Consider the following 18,884-nt stretch of genomic DNA (forward strand, 5'->3'; position numbering starts at 1 on the left):
ATTGACTCAAATGATGTCAATTATCCTATCAGAAGCTTCTAAAGCCATGACATCATTTTCTGGAATTTTCCAAGCTGTTTAAAGGCACAGTCAACTTAGTGTATGTAAACTTCTGACCCACTGGAATTGTGATACAATGAATTATAAGTGAAGTAATCTGTCTGTAAACAATTGTTGGAAAAAATGACTTGTGTGACAATGACATGCACAAAGTAGATGTCCTAACCGACTTGCCAAAACTATAGTTTAACAAGAAATTTGTGGAGTGGTTAAAAAACAAGTTTTCATGACTCCAACCTGAGTGTATGTAAACTTCCAACTTCAACTGTATATCAAAATATCAAATTACTTTCTTCTTGTTATTTAACTCCTGTAAAAAATAAAATAAATAAAAGTGCCATGTATGTAAAATGTGTGTAGAATGTACATGTAAATCTGTCAAAACAACCTATGTTAAAGTAAAATGATGCGGAAAAGGAGAAGAGTATGTTCGAGGCGTCAGTAGACAGAAGGCTTGAGCAGAAGGGAGAGATGATAGGATAGAAGAGGAGAGAGTAGTGGTACAGAGAGAGCAAAGGTTGCGATGGATTGTGATGGCGCATGACCATCATTTACTCTAAGTGGAAGCAATGCATAATTTAACAGTTTTCCTTTTATTACCAAAGATGGAAGCTTTCAATTCCAGGGGTCATCTGTAACAAGCTGACAAAAACGTTGACAAGCCAGCTTTCTCCAGTTGGCAGAAGAGAAGAGCAGAGTTGCACACCAATGTGAGCTGTCAACAAGAGGGTTTAGTGTTTCACTGGTTGAATGCAGTGACTGGAGGAAATTGCATGTAGATATTATTGTCAATTGGTAGAAGTTAATATAGTTGGTAGAGTATTTATAGTTGGTTGGAGGTAATGAATGTGACACAGTGGTAAACTGGAGCAGGGGTAGGCCCATGGTTGGAGAAATCAGAGGTAGACCTAGTGCTGCAACCTGGTCTCAGAGCATTTCGTATTATTCTGCAGGTAAATCGTTTCGCATGGTATGTATTAATATGTATTAATTTGTGGATGTCCATCACCCATTTTATATGATATGTTATGAATTACAATTCATAAGATATGTTATGAATTTGTAAAATGTACAATATGTTACTAATTTGCAAAATGTACAATCGTTACCAATTTTAAAACGTATGATATGTTACGAATTCTGGCTAGATGGCTAACGTTAGCTAGGCTAGGGATTGTTGGTTAAGTTTAGGCGTTATAGGTTAAAAGGTTAGGGTTAGGGGAAGGGTTAGCTAAAATGGTTAAGGTTAGGGTTATGGGAAGTGTTAGCTAACATGCTAAGTAGTTGCACAGTAGCTAAAAGTAGTAAGTAGTTGAAAAGTTGCTAAAATGCTAAAATTGTCTGTGATGAGATTCAGGTCTTTGCCTTAAGTAACAATCTGTCTTACTCTTATGTAACCATACCAAATGTAACATATCATACTCATTTGAGAATCGCTGATTTACATTTACTATGTTACTAGTGTATGAGACCAGGCTGAGTGCACAGATGGAAATTGTACGGTGCTGTGAATTGAATCAAATGCATTACACTGGATAAACTTGGCTTAGGGTAAGGATTGTGTGGTTGTGTCAACATGCACATGTTGGAATGGGGAAATTAATAGAGCAAAATGAGATATGTGGTTGAAATGTAGTTTATTGAATAGTAAATATATTGGCACTCAAAGGTATTTACACAACCCTAGGCCTGTATGGGCTGAATCCAAGATGGAGATCCTTGACATTGACCACCTGCCTGAACCATAGCCCCGTCTCTGTCTTCACCTGGAATACACTTTCTGATCATTTTCATCTTGAGCTAGTTTCATCAGCCACTTACAGTACTTCCTGACATTATGTAGGGTGATCAGAGGCCACACCAAAACACATCACTTAGACAACTTTCAAAAGACAACTTCATACTTTTCAGTGGAAGGTATTTGACGGAGGAGAAGAGTTTGCACACATCCAATATACTGGGCATTTTGTCCGAATTATGCACTAGATGTAAGAGCCAGCGATTGGCTGCTCCTACGTATACAGTCGACTCCTGGTACTGTAATTAGGACATGTGCATAGACTGTTTACATGGGCTACATCGCAATTTGCAAGTACCAATTTGAATAGATTCTCTTTTATTACGTTGGACAACAGTGTAATACACACGTTCATGGTGGCAGTCCCAAGCAGTTGCATTTATTATCAGGAGTTGTAGTGCAAAGATGGTGGGACCATTTCCTCCCAGGTGTCTTCTTGGCCTCTGACCCTCCATCAAGATTGTCACTGTGTGCAGTACTCTAAAATAGCAATGTTACACCTTAGCTTTTATATGGATCAAGACAGCACTGACATGAAGGTATTAGAATATCGGCAACCAAAGTAAATGGGAGAGGGAGTAATCCAATATGTAAAATGCACGTAGAGGGGTTGAGCAATGCATTGAGGGATACCTATAAAACAAATGAATATTCTTGCCCACAATGTTAATTTTGTAAAGTGTCATCTACTCTACCATAGCACATTTCAAACAGAAAAAAACTATTATGGGATTTCATTGAAACCTGAACATTTCACCATGATGACCATCAATACTCTCAAAATAAATATTTATTTTTTACACCGTATCAGTGTCAAGTTCTGCTTCCATCACAGAGAGCAGAAGAGCACATTGATGCAAAGCGTCACCTGAGCCAGGTACAGAGAATGAGAAGAATGACCCACCACTGAGGGGCTGGTCTATCCTCTATGAATAGAGGCCTCTATTCAGACTCAATGCGCATACATCTCTCCCTGTCAAGTGTTTGACCTTGATAGGACAATACCCATGTTTGATTGACAGTGGATATGTTGTTCATAACCATTTAAATATGATAAGTAGTCTAAGAACGTCCAAGCTGATCTAGGGTGTAATCATTAGTCCAACAGTTGCTTCCGTTTAAGAAATATTTTTCAATAGAATCGGCGGAATGAAGACAACCCTGGTCACACGCAAACACAGTTCACTTTCATAGTAGCCACATACAAACAGCATGAACATTTTGCTCATTGTAGAATTCCTTCTCGCATCTACGCGCTCTCCTCCTCTCACCTTTTCCCTTCACGTGTGGACTTCAGAGCACAACACATTAGCTGTCTATGACCAGGCTAAAATAACTTTCCAATAACTTTCCAAGCCAAACCTTAATATCATAACCGCTAACCGCCACACACAGCCTACATTGTTTTCACCATATTAGCTAATGTCATAGTCAACATAGTTGCTAGAACTAACGCGATAGTAAACCCGCTACAATCATGCAGTACAGTGTACAGTCAGCAAGCAGTTTAGCAGTTACACCGGCGGGCCCCGGTGGCAATAAATTACAACAAAATATAGCTAGCTCTCTCTCTCTCTTGCATCTCCTTCATTTTTAAATAAATAAATTTGTTAAAAACTGTTAAATTATTGCCTTTCTCTTTCTTTGAGTCAACTACTCACCACATGTTATGCACTGCAGTGCTAGCTAGCTGTAGCTTATGCTTTCAGTACTAGATTCATTCTCTGATCCTTTGACTGGATGGACAACATGTCAGTTCATGCTGCAATAACTGATAGGTAGGATGTCCTCCAGAAGTTGTCATAATAACTGTGTTAGTCTATCAAAGGGGGTGAAAACCATGAGCCTCTTAGGTTTTGTATTGAAGTCAATGTACCCAGGTCGGAAACTAGCTGTCCTCCGGCTACACCATGGCGCTACCCTACAGATGGCTGTTGAGGCTACTTCAGACCTTCATTGCAAAAAAAGTGTTTTCATCAATTATTTGTTTGACGTGAATATATTTAGTATACTTTTATCTAAAAACTATAACTTTTTTAATGTTTCACATCTTTTATGAAATTCCCTGAGGAAGATGGTCCTCCCCTTCCTCCTCTGAGGAGCCTCCACTGTCCAGATTCGAGGAACTTACATTGTGGTGCTGAAACTTGTAGCAGCAGTTGCGGCACAATCGGAAATGGACAGTCCATGGTGCTGAAAGTAGACAAATTTGAGAAGGCATAATACATTTAAACCATCTTCATTTTTATGAGACTTTACTAAAAATAAGACAGCTTTGTGTTGGAGCCCATTTCGTACTATTTAAGAAATAAGAGGTAGACTTCTGTCCATAGATTTAAATAGCCTACCTCCTTCCATGTCAGTGAAGGGCAGTTAAGTTAAAACCAATACTTGAATTGAGGGGGTATGAGAGGTATGCCATAGGCCTACCTTTTATTATAGAAAATGGCAAAAAGCACAAGCCTACTCTTCGTTAGTTTAAGATTTAAAATAAAATAGATCCAATTATACAGTATAAAGTGATCTACACTGAGTGTACAAAACATTAAGGACCTTCTCTTTCCATGACAGACTGACCAGGTGAATCCAGGTGAAAGCTATGATCCCTTATTGATGTCACTAGTTAAATCTACTTCAGTCAGTGCAGATGAAGGGGAGGAGACAGGTTAATAATGAGTTTTAAGCCTTGAGACAATTGAGACATGGATTGTGAATGTATGCCATTCAGAGGGTGAATGGGCAAGACAAAATATTTAAGTTCCTTTGAACGGGGTATAGTAGTAGGCGCCAGGCTCACCGGTTTGTGTCATAAACTCCAAGGATGCTGTGTTTTTCACACTCAACAGTTTCCCGTGTGTATCAAGAATGGTCCACCACCCAAAAGACACCCAGCCAACTTGGCACAGCTGTGGGAAGCAATGAAGTCAACATGGGCCAGCATCCCTGTGGAACACTTTCGACACTTTGTTGAGTCCATGTCCTGACGAATTGAGGATGTTCTGAGGGCAAATGGGGGAGGGGGGGGGGGGGGTATATACTCAGTGCACTTTGGTTTGTGATGCTTTATGCTAGAAACAAGCTGTAAAATACCCAGGAAAGACTTGAATCCGATGCAAATGGGGATATTATTGTTTAATTTCTTTGACATTCAAAGGCTGAGCTACAACCTTCTATAGCTAGGGAGACAAGAACATGAGAAGTAATCTAATTCTGCCACAATCACTTTCTGTTCAATAGAACATATTTAAACCCAGACAGCGTTTAGGGAAATACTTGTGACCTTCTCTCGTTGGGTTTAGCCACAGAAGAAGAGTAGCCATCCGTTAAAGCTTAGAAGCTAGAACCTACTCTGGGGTGGAAAGGTAGGCCTAACTTTTGAAACTACCATGCTCAGATTCCTAATGATGTCTCAGATGTAATTGTTTGCAAACAGGGACAGTTTGGTTGCAAACAAGACACAGTGATTTGGCATCTGAGAAATATGATAAGATGAATAAGTAGGCCGATCTCTGTCCATTCTTAAGCCTGTACCAACAATAGAAACAGCACCAACAAACACAATCAATTTCTGGTCAAACAAACTTTATTCGCCACTAAAACATACATAGCACTTCTCACTAAGCGGGAGCAGCATTTGCCATGGTTAGGATGAGGCAGAGGGCAGGCACTGATGGTAGGAAGAGGCTCATGGAAGAGGCTCAGTGGGGGGAGGTGGATCAGAGTCCTCTTCAGCTGGCCCCAGCGGCGGCAGGGGGGGCAGGGGGTTCAGGTGCTGGGGCAGGGGCAGGGGCAGGAGCTGGGTCAGGGGTAGGAGCAGGGATGGTGAAACACCCCCTCTTGTGCCACTGCATGTCACGCACACGTCGGACAGACTGGATCTGTGGTGCAGGGGAATCCCAGTCGTTCCAGTGCTTGAAGTCTCCACGCTCAAACACATACTGCCGTCCCCTGTAGCCTGGGTACATGTAGCCAACCCATCTAGAACAAAGGAACATGAGACTGGCCCGTAAGTACTGGTACATTGGTGTCATTCACAGGCGCACACTTTCTTACACATAATGAATGTGTTTTCAGGCTCAAGTGGGTGGGGTTATATCCTTCCTGTTTGGCTCTGTCCGGGGGTATCATCGGATGGGGCCACAGTGTCTTCTGACCCCTCCTGTCTCAGCCTCCAGTATTTATGCTGCAGTAGTTTATGTGTTCGGGGGCTAGGGTCAGTTTGTTATATCTCGAGTACTTCTCCTGTCTTATCCGGTGTCCTGTGTGAATTTAAGTATGCACTCTCTAATTCTCTCTCTTTCTTTCTCTCTCTCTGAGGACCTGAGCCCTAGGACCATGCCTCAGGACTACCTGGCATGATGACTCCTTGCTGTCCCCAGTCCACCTGGCCGTGCTGCTGCTCCAGTTTCAACTGTTCTGCCAGCGGCTATGGAATCCTGACCTGTTCACCAGACGTGCTACCTGTCCCAGACCTGCTGTTTTCAACTCTCTAGAGACAGCAGGAGCGGTAGAGATGCTCTTAATGATTGGCTATGAAAAGCCAACTGACATTTACTCCTGAGGTGCTGACTTGCTGCACCCTCGACAACTACTGTGATTATTATTATTTGACCATGCTGGTCATTTATGAACATTTGAACATCTTGGCCATGTTATGTTATAATCTCCACCCGGCACAGCCAGAAGAGGACTGGCCACCCCACATAGCCTGGTTCCTCTCCAGGTTTCTTCCTAGGTTTTGGCCTTTCTAGGGAGTTTTTCCTAGCCACCGTGCTTCTACACCTGCATTGCTTGCTGTTTGGGGTTTTAGGCTGGGTTTCTGTACAGCACTTTGAGATATCAGCTGATGTAAGAAGGGCTATATAAATACGTTTGATTTGATTTGAGACAGGAGAAGAAAAACGAGACATGAAGTGAGACATGAAAGAAACCGCAAAATACCAAAGGACAGAGAGTGAGAGAGGGCAGGTGAAACAGGAAGAACTTGAGAGCGGGTGAAGGGGAGCTCTTACGTTCCGTTGAGAGCCTTGACACTTGCTACGCGATCTTGGAAACCATGTCCCCACAAACTGGGAACGTCATCATCAACAATCTCCATCTTTCTACCAGTGAAGCCTGGGCTCTCAAACAGATGGAGCTTGTGTTCGGCACTATCCTAAAGAGGAGAAATTGAGAGATGTACACACACAGACAGTGTTATGCTGGTAACTGAAAGCTGACTCTTGAGATAGAGGCTTGAGGTAATCACTGAGTATTCAGATAGTCAATGAGAGCCGTCTGCTGAGAAGTGACTGTTGAGATGTACATGGCGTTCTGCAATGGTTAAAGAGTGTTGAGATAAACACGGGAGTACTGAGAGGCTAAATATGCGCTGAAATGGTAAGAGAATGTTGATTGAGATTGGTAGGGAATGAAGAGCGGTGAGATGGTGTACATGTTAACATGGTCAGTGAGTATGTTGAGACATTGTGTAAGTGCTACCCACCACTTTGAGAGGCCGCATGGACCAGAAAGAGTAGCTGTACTGGCTGTTGGTCCAGGTGTCCCAGCGTGGATACTCTCCTTTCTCCAGGACAAACTGCTCACCTGCAAACCCCTGGCGGTCATACCCCACCCATCTGACAGGAGAGAGGAGAAGGAGGAGGCTGTTAGAATCTCTCTCCTCAGCATGTAAGATGTTGTATTTGGCTGTATGCGGTAACAGAGATGCAGTATTCCTTTTTTTGTTAACACAACAGAGCCTGAAATCACATTCATTATGTGTAAGAAAGTGTGCGCCTGTGAATGACACCAATGCATCAGTACTTACGGGCCAGACTCAACCAGCACAGAGCCCACCTTCTCCAAGCCCTTCTCTGAAACATCTTTACACTCGGCAGAAAACTCAGCCTTGTGACCCTGGAAATTCTCAAATTCAAACAGCACCACCTAGATCAGAGTGAGGAAAGAGAGACATATTGACAAAGTAAAGCTGCCAATTTAAAGATGTTAGGGGAGTAAGGAATACAAAACAGGGAAGATGGAAAATAGAGAAGTGGGCAAAGGAGGGAAAATTATATGAAGAGAAAGATCACAAGAGTATAGGGAGAAATACACAGACAACAGAGGGAGGATACAGTACCTTGTAAGTGGCTCCTGCTCCACCCTGGCTCTTCCCTGCAGCCAGTTGCTCAGGGGCGCTCTGCTGCTCCGACATCCTCCTGGTCCACTGGTTACTCCTCTTTCAGGAGCACAATCAGGAGAGACCGAGACAGGAGAAACACAGACGACCATCATGGGATTCATTTCACAATGATGACCATCAGTCCTCTCAGTATCAACACATCATTTTACTCCTTTGAACCAGTCAACATTTGAGTCCACTTCAGACAGCAGAAGAGCACTTTGGTGCAGACTGAGCCGAGAATAAGGACCTGAGGGCTGCGTACTACCCTTTCTATCTCCAGGAGGCCACTATTTATCTACCCTAACTTTGTCCTGGGGCCAGGAGTTTTTCCTGACTGTAGGCTATAACTAGGGCCCAGAGTCATCCCTCATGAAGATACATGTTATTCTCATACCCTAATGCACAACATTTCAGCTATAATGTACAACTCTGCAAGCCTCAGTCTGTATCATAACCAGTTCTGCAACCCCCTGACTCGATCAAACCTAACACTACAAACAATACACATTCCATAATACTCTATTCTGCAAACTCCTCATTTGCTCAATCATACCTTTACCTTAACAATAAAAACATTTAAGAATACCAAATTCTGTCTAAACCAACTCTACAAACCTATCAATCCCGTTTTACAAACAACTCAGCTCACTAATACACTAAACACTGGTTCCTACCCCTTCCATTAAACCTGTCCTTCTCCATCCCTGTCAACAACCATGGCTGTGGAGTCTCCTTTTCTTTTCATGTAAAGTTCAAAGGTCAATGAAAACCCTGGTTATCCTGCTGTGCAGAACCAAGCTGTTTTTACCTGGATATGCCTGCTGTGTATTGGTAGCCTCTCTCTCTGTGTGTCACTTGGTGTTTGGGGTTGAGTCGTTGGAGGGCAGGGGGGGGTATTTATGGTTTATTTCTGGCCACAACAGCAGAAAAGGGGGAGCTGTTGATACAGCAAGTCTGTCGCTCACATTGTGTCCATAACGCTGCCTCTCAATAGGCAGATGTGTTGGCACACGCTCCCCTGCCCGTCTGCCTGGCTGCCAGTGCGTGGTGTGTGGGCACACGGAGAGGGAGCCAAGAGGATTCAGCAAACAGCCACACTCAGCACAAATGGGTACACAGGCTCACACCTCTCCCACGCATACACTCTAACCACACCCAGCAGTCTAGACATAACCAAACCTCTTCACCAGTCTCCCCAATAACATCACCAAACCCACAATGGGGAACCAAACCATTCACCAAAAACTAACCTAACATTGACGTCCTTTCACTATATCCTGTCGACGTCATACACTGAGTATACCTTCCTAACACTGATTGCACCCCCCCCCCCCCTTGCCCTCAGAACAGCCTCAATTCGTCGGGGCATGGACTCTCTAGAAAGTGTCAAAATCCTTCTCCAACCTGTCTTCTCCCCCTCATCTATCAATCAATCATCAGCTGATATCTCTAAGTGCTGTACAGAAACCCAGCCTAAAACCCCAAACAGCAAGCAATGCAGGTGTAAAAGCACGGTGGCTAGGAAAAACTCCCTAGAAAGGCCAGAACCTAGGAAGAAACCTGGAGAGGAACCAGGCTCTGAGGGGTGGCCAGTCCTCTTCTGGCTGTACCTGGTGGAGATTATAACAGAACATGGCCAAGATGTTCAAATGTTCATAAATGACCAGCAGGGTCACATAATAATAACTACAGTGGTTGTAGAGGGTGCAACAGGACAGCACCTCAGGAGTAAATGTCAGTTGGCTTTTCATATCCGATGATTCAGAGTATCTCTACCGCACCTGCTGCCTCTAGAGTTGAAAACAGCAGGTCTGGGACAGGTAGCACGTCCGGTGAACAGTTCCGGGTTCCATAGCCGCAGGCAGAACAGTTGAAACTGGAGCAACAGCATGACCGGGGGGGCATGGAAGAGCACCAGTGACTGGAGTCAGTGACTAAGCCTCTGTAATAAGGTTTGAGGCAGAGAATCCCAGTGGAGAGAGGGGAACCGGCCAGGCAGACAGCAAGGGCAGTACACTGCTCCAGTGCCTTTCTGTTCACCTTCACACTCCTGGGCCAGACTACACTCAATCATAGGACCTACTGAAGAGATGAGTCTTCAATAAAGACTTAAAGGTCGAGGCTGAGCCTGCGTCTCTCACATGGATAGGCAGACCATTCCATAACAATGTTTGCTTAGAAATTCTAGGGACAGTAAGGAGGCCTGCGTCTTGTGACTGTAGTGTACGTGCAGGTATGTACGGCAGGACCAAATAATTAAGATAGGTAGAAGCAAGCCCATGTACTGCTTTGTAGGTTTTTTTTTTATCATCATTTTTTTTGGTTCTAGTCAAGACAGCCGTGTTTAGCACTAACTGAAGTTTTTATTTAGTGCTTTATCCGGGTAGCCAGAAAGTAGAGCATTGCAGTAGTCTAACCTAGAAATGTCATAAGCATGGAAACATTTTTGTTTTTTTACACTGATTGAAGTGGATTTAACAGGTGACAATAAGGGATCATAACTTTCACCTGAATTCACCTGGTCAGTCTGTCGTGGAAAGTGCAGGTGTTCTTAATGTTTTGAATACTTAATTTACCAAACCCTGACCCTCCATCTCTCGTATACCGCCCCACACCAAAATAAACTACCTCTTCTATACTTCCCTACCCCAAACACTATCGACCTCTGTTATACCCCACACCAGAAATAGACACACCAATTGAACTTCATAATACTGCAGACTGGAGAGGGTGGGTCTGAGCTGAAATGTAAAAGTAACATTTATCCCAATAATTACATCAAAGTGAGAAGCTCAACTCAGTACATTTTATTAACAAGTTACAATTTTGGACACTGGCATTAAAACAATGTAATATACGTATTTTATTTTTAAAAACAAAATGAGAGAAAATAAGAAACCCTCAAACTGACAAAAGCCATGTACACCATAGGGACAACGACCCCAAAGATCCAATCAACACATTCACTTTCATTCCATTAGCATTCCAATATCGGTCTATGGACATGTGGAAGGTGGGACGTACAACAGGATAGCCAGTGCACAGGTCAGTGGTCTATGAACATGTGGTAGGTGGGACGTACAACAGGATAGCCAGTGCACAGGTCAGTGGTCTATGAACATGTGGTAGGTGGGACGTACAACAGGATAGCCAGTGCACAGGTCAGTGGTCTATGAACATGTGGTAGGTGGGACGTACAACAGGATATCCAGTGCACAGGTCAGTGGTCTATGAACATGTGGTAGGTGGGACGTACAACAGGATATCCAGTGCACAGGTCAGTGGTCTATGAACATGTGGTAGGTGGGACGTACAACAGGATATCCAGTGCACAGGTCAGTGGTCTATGAACATGTGGTAGGTGGGACGTACAACAGGATATCCAGTGCACAGGTCAGTGCTGTAGTGCATTAACTGACAAAGTGCTTAATGGAAGTAGTGGGACAGTGCAGCATGGCTAACATGGTCAGGGGCATGGCTAACATGGTCAGGGGCATGGCTAACATGGTCAGGGGCATGGCTAACATGGTCAGGGGCATGGCCTAAGTCAGCTCTGCGCTCTAAAACAACTGGTGCAAATAGTAATGTGCAGCAGAATAGGGGAAAATAACCACCCACCCACCCTCATCTCAAAACCATATACTTTACTCACATTCCCCACTGGAGTAGAGGAAGCCATACTCCTACCATTCCACTATACATCCACATTGCTGCACTGACCATGTGCACAATGGGACCATAACAGTTGTGTGGATGAATCCATGATATCCAGACTGTATGATTGTACCACTGCTACTTGGTGTGTCCATTCAGTGTCTGAGCAAAGAGTGACGGAAAAGAAGCTGAGATTCTACATGCACATACATGTTGTCAACAGTGATGTAGTGATAAAAGAATAGGTGGGTAAAGTCTCTCTCTAAATGGGAGATGTTGCAGACATCCTGATAAAACAGAGCCCAGGGAGTGCACATTGAATGTATGGCTCATTGGTAACACATACAGTTAGACCATTTCCCTTGCAATCCTTACACACTCATCCATCACATTTTCCTTACACACTCATCCATCACATTTTCCTTACACACTCATCCATCACATTTTCCTTACACTCATCCATCACTATTACACACAATCATTTGATCTTACACTGAAGAGGTAAGTGAAGGTAAAGGGAGGAAGAACAGGCTGATTTGTGTATTTGTGTGTGTAGGAGTATAATTGAGTCCTCCAATGTGATTAACCCTTCTCTTCCCCACATGCACTCTACACACACACATGGATGTTGTATTGTAGATATGTGTCAGTAGAGTAGTGGCCTGAAGGAACACAATGTGTGGTGAACAGTGTTATCATTTAACTGTATATAACTGCCTTGGCAGCAGCTAATGGGGATCCTTAAGAAATACAAACACCAGTAGAAACAGATATTCAGACATTATGATTGAAAAGACACTGAACACACAGCATTTGTCTTCACACATCAGTTAGAAGGGGCTGCATTAGGTCAACACAACAGATTCCCAGTCAGTTCATCAGGGGAATGGGCTTGGGAGCCTCTGCTGTAGTGATACTTGCAATGCTCTCCGTATAAAACTAAACACTCGGACATGTTATGATTCATCTGTCAAATTAGCAACAATACAAATATAATATTTCATGATTAGATACCATATTTATTACTAACACATAATATACAGCCTGGCCAAACATGAGTTCAGCAGTGTTTTGTTCTTTATGATCAATGACAAAAAATACAAATCAGAAATGTTATCCTATGTTGTCTATTACCAACACCCCTTGACTGATAGATACACATGGAAATGTAACGCGTAGACGAACCTGAAAAATACATTTAAAAAAAGAAATACATTTATATCTTGTGGAGGTACTAGACTGTCCTCCAGCTTATTGAAGCACTTCCAGGTTAAGAGGCGTGTGGTCCCACAAGTTTAACCAGTCCTGAAATGCAACCTGACAGGAGAAAAAGGGTTTCCCCCCTTCCGTATTCTCCCGTCAGGTGAGAGGGTAAAGTGGCTCTATGCAAAGGAAATGGACAAATGGAGCCGAGCAGCCAGATATTTAACCTGGGTCGTTTCATCCATAAGACCGAGGTTGTCTGCAAAAAGGCACCATGCACATGTATGCGACCCGGGCAGGAAGAGAACAGATAAAATTAACAAACCGATGACAAATTACAATGTCAGCAGCAGAGTTTCCATCTTCTCAGGGTCAAAGGTTAAGGCTTCTGTCTCCAATTCTCCACCAGATTATTCAGTTAAGGCAACCTACACAGGGAGGATGCAAACGGAAACAAACCATGAGCATTTTAGGGTTATTTGCAAAACAGACACACTATTATTGAATAATTCTGAAAATGAATGATCCACCATGTGAGGAACATTTGTGAGAAGAGCTTACCTGCTCATTCACACTTAGCTGTCATTTTCATACTGACTCGAGCGCTTCTTAAACTTCAGTTCTCTCAGCCACTGTGGTGAGGCCTCCTCCCTAAGAAGACACACAGACAGACAAAAGTAGGCACAATCATTACAAATGGTACACACTTCTGGTCTGACTGACTATCTCAACAATCCCTGGTTTGGGTTATTAGATCCAGGCTGAACAGAGGGAAGAGACAGGGTCACCATCTTACCCATTTTCTTTCCCTCCAGAGGGGGGCAGCACACGGGACACCCGGGGCAGGAAGGGGGATTTAGGAGATCGTGACAGCTGAGATGGAGATGGGGCGGCTCCGTCTGTCTGATTGTCAGAGTCTCCTCTCTTCTTGAGCTGGGCCTGCCAAACAGAGGGAGAAACCAGCAAGAGAACATATCAAAGGCCAATTTTTCACAGCAGAATAAGTGACAACATTACATTACACTCCTGGTCAACTATTTGCCTTCCAGTAAACATCTGTTTCTCTTGGGGAGGCTCACCTTGAGAGCGGAGGGGTCCATCCCAGGAAAGAGGGCGACTCTCTGGGGCTGGGAGGAGGCAGCAGCAGAGCGGGGGTCTACTCCCCTCTCCTGCTCCTCAGAGTCTGAGTCCTCCTGCTTGGAAAACTCAATGTTGTCCTCTGTAGAGGACAACACACTCTCTGAGTACATCATTTCACAATCATAACGAATAGGAGGTTATTCAGAAGTCTACCAGATCTTTGACCATCTAAGAACATCTCCAGTGTAACTGGTTGACTCAATCCATACTAAAAAGTGTGCGGGAGAAAGGTACTGGATAGAGAGATAAACCTAAAATATACTTTTTGGTACACCAGAAAGAGTAAAATCTACTACCCACTCAGATTTCTTACCAGCCACAGGGCTTGAAATGAACTTTTCTAGACACTTGTCCTTCGGGCAAAAAAGGTATACAACACAATTTTTACATAATAGTATGATGCAAGAAACCACTTTACAAAATAAAACACATATTTTTTACCATAGAGAATCAAACAAAAATGTAGGCTACACTCTGCATATTCAAGCCTGTCTCAAAATACAACACCGCCCCTTTAAGGCTCTCCTGGGAGGTGGTGAGCCACCCTTCATAGCCTATAAAATATTGAAACTTTACAATTACAACCAAATAGTTTTTCTGTCTCTTAAAATAATTCCATTCAGGGCTCAAAATGAAGGGTGTCCCGTTATCCCTTTGAGGATAAAAAAAGGTGTCTATGGTAGAGGTCTTCAAGGAACCACCTGTATCCGAATACACGAGACCCGGTTCGGATCCAGAATTATATAGAATATCACAGGTCTGGGTCAGATCTGATTGTCACGGGTATGTATAATTTTAAATGACTTGTCTATGTACATTAAATGGTTCGGTCCTGACCCCAAACCAGGCGCGAACGGTACTTGCTAGCAGTGAATTGCGAGTGAGGAGTGCTGGTGGAGCATCATGTCTCAGCTTCCTAAAGACAAATCTGGCTTCCAAAAAACGAAAAGAAAGAAAAGACAGGAGAGAGAAAAGAAAGGGCGACAGTATGTCACCCAATGTTTCACAAAGGAAGGTGGATGTAGTCCGTGAGAGGTGGAAATGATCCTGTTAGCTTAGTCCACCATGAAATAGGCTAATTTTGCTCCCCTAACATTAGTTACTTAATATCTTAATATCTTCTCAGAGAATTCAGTGTTTACATTTCACTCCTCTTTTAGTTGACATGACATTTTAATCAATGCAGGCAAACTTTTAGCAAGCTATTCATTCTAAATCAGTTGTCCCTCCCCCTCCCCCTGCTTGGTGCCAGGCCCAACAGATGCAGCTTCAGGCTCAGCAGCCGTGTCTCCCCATCCCCACCCCCCTGAACCAGCCCTACTCCCAACTGTAGAAGGAGGTGAGCAGCATTGTGTTGAATGACATGTCAGTTGGCATAATTGCAGGTACTGCAATGCATTGAGGACAGGAATGTGATTCTCCAGTCAAGAAAAAGCTCAGTTGACACAGAGGCAGCCAATATCAGAGCCTTAAAGGAAGAGATGCCCGGCTCTTAGAGATGGATGGGAGTCTCTCCTGTCTGAGGCAACACTGACAAATGGATGTTGCAACTCAATTTAGCAAGGAACACGGCCGCCAGAGGAAAAGGAAGAGATCCCATGATGAGACCTCTCAAGAGGAGACAGCTCAGGACAGTGCAGCAACGGTGTTTCAGAACAGTGTTTTTTAATGCTTTGGACAACATCTTAAGTGACTTGGACATTGGGTTCCAGAACACTGTTTTTTAATGCTTTGGACAACATCATAAGTGACTTGGACATTGGGTTCCAGAACACTGTTTTTTAATGCTTTGGACAACATCATAAGTGACTTGGACATTGGGTTCCAGAACACTGTTTTTTAATGCTTTGGACAACATCATAAGTGACTTGGACATTGGGTTCCAGAACACTGTTTTTTAATGCTTTGGACAACATCATAAGTGACTTGGACATTGGGTTCCAGAACACTGTTTTTTAATGCTTTGGACAACATCATAAGTGACTTGGACATTGGGTTCCAGAACACTGTTTTTTAATGCTTTGGACAACATCATAAGTGACTTGGACATTGGGTTCCAGAACACTGCAATAATTGTAGAATCATTTTCTGCTGTTCTGAAAGTTGGGCAGATTAGTGAGGATAAAGTCCCTTCTGTGTGCCAACCACTGATCATGAAGTATTCCAGAGATCTTACACCTGAGTTTCATCATGAAGTAAGACACCTGAACACTGTATATTCTGCGACTTTCCCCCCTAACTTGTCCCCTCTTGGTCTCCTGAATGCAATTTGTAAGATGCAGCTGCAAAGCATTTTTGGAGAAGTGTGAGTTGCTTTACATATATTTTGCACACTGCCTGTGACTGTTGCTGGTGGCGAGAGAGCTTTCAGTAAGCTAAAACAGATTTAAAAAAACGAATTGAGCTCCACTATGTCCCAGGACAGCCTTTGCAGTCTTGCCATGCTGTTAAATGGCATGGTTATGGATATTGGATCACTACACACATGATACCCACAGGCTGAGAACAAGATATATCTCAAAATAATGGCTGGATTGCCATAAAATTTCTTGTGCACAATCAAGACCCCAAGTGGAAGAAACCTATTCATTTGGTGACCTTTTGACCTTTCCTCTAGCGTCACCATCAGGCCTTTTCATTTCCACTTTTACAGCTGCTTATTTTCTAGTTGGTATGTATACTTAGTTCAAAAATCTGCTGCTGATTTTATTATTTTGTTTGTTATGTTCATTTATTTTAATTGAAGAGGTTAATGTATATTTATTTTAAATTGTTCATTAAATGTTAAGAGAATTTTCTATTCAAGAACGTTAACATTAAAATGACATTTAGACTGTAAAAAGATGGCCTTTAGCACATTTCTTATAGAGGGTATCAGTCTTGCATCAAATAGTGAATTCCACAGAATGTTGAATGCACAGTGTTATATTTTCACAGCTCACTGTCAGTAAATATCCTACAGTAAATATTGGACTACAAGAGAGTTGCAAGCCGGCAAAGGTAGAGTTATTTAAAGCTTTGAATGGGTCGATTGGGTTCTGGAGGTGTATGGTTACAGCAATTGGGCAGGGGTGGTGTGGCCCAATGTGATATCTTTTCATGGGGCCCAAAATCCCTGCCGGCTCCCCTGTTTGTAACTGTAGAATGAGAAAGCACATGCTTAGCATTAGTTAGCCTAGCTAGCTAACGTTAGCTAGCTTAACTAGCTTCTTGTTCCGGTTTGATGCAGTCCAAGACAGGTACTCTGTAATCATATTTGATGATTAATAATCTAGCTGTGGCAGCTATTAGTCTACTACAGCGCGAGTTGGCTTGGTTGATTTTTATCTCTCGCCCTCCCTCCTCATGTCACTTGTTCACAGTATGGCCCCTCCCCCGCATGCTAGAGAGGCATCTCTCTCCCTCCTCTCGTGCTGTATCAGCTCCGGTTAATAAAGTAGCTTGAAAAAAATGACTTTTCTACTGCTTCCGTCACTTGGATTGGACCCGGTCTGGGTCCGACCAGGTCTATACGGAACGTGTCTAGTTGTCCTTGGGCACGGTTCTCGCTCTATATTATCATTTTTTACTTATGCATATCGGGTCTAGGTGGGAAATCCCCAGGTCCATTTCGGAACGGGTCCAAAGACTAGTCTCCGGGTTTAAAACAGACTCTGGGACAGTTTTGGGACGACAGATCCAAAATTCATACAACCACTGCCCATTAAAAAAGCTGATGCAACAGATCAGACCGTTTTAGCTTAAAAAGTTATATGTCTTCACATTAAAAGCTCAAAAGTGCGCACATAGCTGGAGGCTATGCCAAAATGTTATCAAATGCAATTAACGGGAAAACACCATTCTCAAAAGTGCAACGCACGCATTAGCAGTTTCATATGACAGAGATGAAAATATCTGTTAGAAATATAAGAGGAGAGATCTAAAGATGCATCAACTAGCATGGATGCTAATATGACTAGGATTTTGCCTTTGGCTGCAGGACAATGAAATAAAGTTGATTTGAACCAATGGAACATTTAAAAAAATTCTGGTTTCAATGTCATATTGAATGTTAATAAAATAAATCCCTCAACATTCCTATGGCCATATTTTGGCTAGGCTACTTTGAAACAAGGCAAGACATGCTTAATAAAATTACATAAACTTAATTGTTTAAAACCTGAACGATTTATGGTTAAATAGTTTCAAAATGCTGACTGCCTCCACTCAGCCTCATCTTGTGATCATTTGATCTAAATAAACCGTGCATGAGGTCAACAGCCCATTAGATGTTCATGTTAATTATCCTCCATTATAGGGGTCAAACATGACTGGCGTTTAGCCTATATTTATGTCATTAAAAGTCTCATTAAAGTTTGGCACCTCCCTCATGTCAGCATCAGTTTGGACATGAGGTTGTAGCACTTAGGCCTTTATTGATGTACATGAAAAATAGATTTGAATATTATTCCAATGTCGGCCTTTCTGTATGATATTGTGATTTGTGCAACGTTTCGGACGAGTCAAATCTATATTCTTCTTGTCAGGCATTTTTTATTTTTTAAAAAGCGTTAATGTGGAGCCATGAGCCCAAATATTTTTGTTTGCCATAATTACATAAAAATGACCATGCTTTGTAATGTTTCTAAAACAAGGACTGTATTAGTAAGAAGTAATGTGTGATATTGCTCAATTTATTTTCGTTTTTTGTGACCCGAGCCTTTTAACAGAAATTTCACCACGAGGCAAATGTTCAGCTACCCCTTTAAGGGCAGCAGGTTACTGTGGTAACATGGCCACATACGTGGTGTCACGTGTGTCTAAGATTTTGAATCTGACTAACAAACATTGAAGAACAAACAAAAATGGGAACAAAAATGTAAA

General features: G+C 42.7%; 2 protein-coding genes across 3 annotated transcripts in view; both read right to left on the reverse strand.

The window, feature by feature from the left end:
- Window positions 1-5,442: 5,442 nt before the first annotated feature.
- On the reverse strand, window positions 5,443-8,074 carry LOC110536631 (beta-crystallin B3-like). The gene is made up of 5 exons (XM_021622370.2): window positions 7,980-8,074; window positions 7,668-7,786; window positions 7,344-7,476; window positions 6,871-7,013; window positions 5,443-5,836 (listed from the first exon to the last, which is right to left on the reverse strand). The coding sequence occupies exons 1-5, from the start codon at window positions 8,052-8,054 to the stop codon at window positions 5,587-5,589; spliced, it is 720 nt and encodes a 239-aa protein (XP_021478045.2). The 5' UTR covers window positions 8,055-8,074; the 3' UTR covers window positions 5,443-5,586.
- Window positions 8,075-10,808: 2,734 nt separating this feature from the next.
- The window catches only part of LOC110535057 (zinc finger CCCH domain-containing protein 13), a 41,988-nt gene continuing 33,912 nt past the window's right edge, over window positions 10,809-18,884 (reverse strand). For both annotated transcript variants that reach the window (XM_036935743.1, XM_036935742.1), the window contains 4 exons: window positions 13,961-14,100; window positions 13,678-13,820; window positions 13,443-13,532; window positions 10,809-13,309 (listed from right to left, as the gene is read on the reverse strand). In XM_036935743.1, the coding sequence (XP_036791638.1) occupies window positions 13,457-13,532; window positions 13,678-13,820; window positions 13,961-14,100 (359 nt within the window). In that variant the 3' untranslated portion in view covers window positions 10,809-13,309; window positions 13,443-13,456. The remainder of the gene's footprint in view (window positions 13,310-13,442; window positions 13,533-13,677; window positions 13,821-13,960; window positions 14,101-18,884) is intronic.

This window comes from Oncorhynchus mykiss, chromosome 11 (genome assembly GCF_013265735.2).
Source record: "Oncorhynchus mykiss isolate Arlee chromosome 11, USDA_OmykA_1.1, whole genome shotgun sequence".
In the NCBI taxonomy this organism is placed as follows: domain Eukaryota; kingdom Metazoa; phylum Chordata; class Actinopteri; order Salmoniformes; family Salmonidae; genus Oncorhynchus; species Oncorhynchus mykiss.

Bases quoted from the DNA above. Each gene is read 5' to 3' on its own strand.
- LOC110536631 (XM_021622370.2), bottom strand. From the start codon at position 8,054: ATGTCGGAGCAGCAGAGCGCCCCTGAGCAACTGGCTGCAGGGAAGAGC. The intron at 7,014-7,343 runs GTGGGTAGCACT...TCTCCTCTTTAG, and splicing joins CCATGCGGCCTCTCAAAGTG to GATAGTGCCGAACACAAGCT. The intron at 5,837-6,870 runs GTAAGAGCTCCC...CCTTTGTTCTAG, and splicing joins GTCAAGGCTCTCAACGGAAC to ATGGGTTGGCTACATGTACC.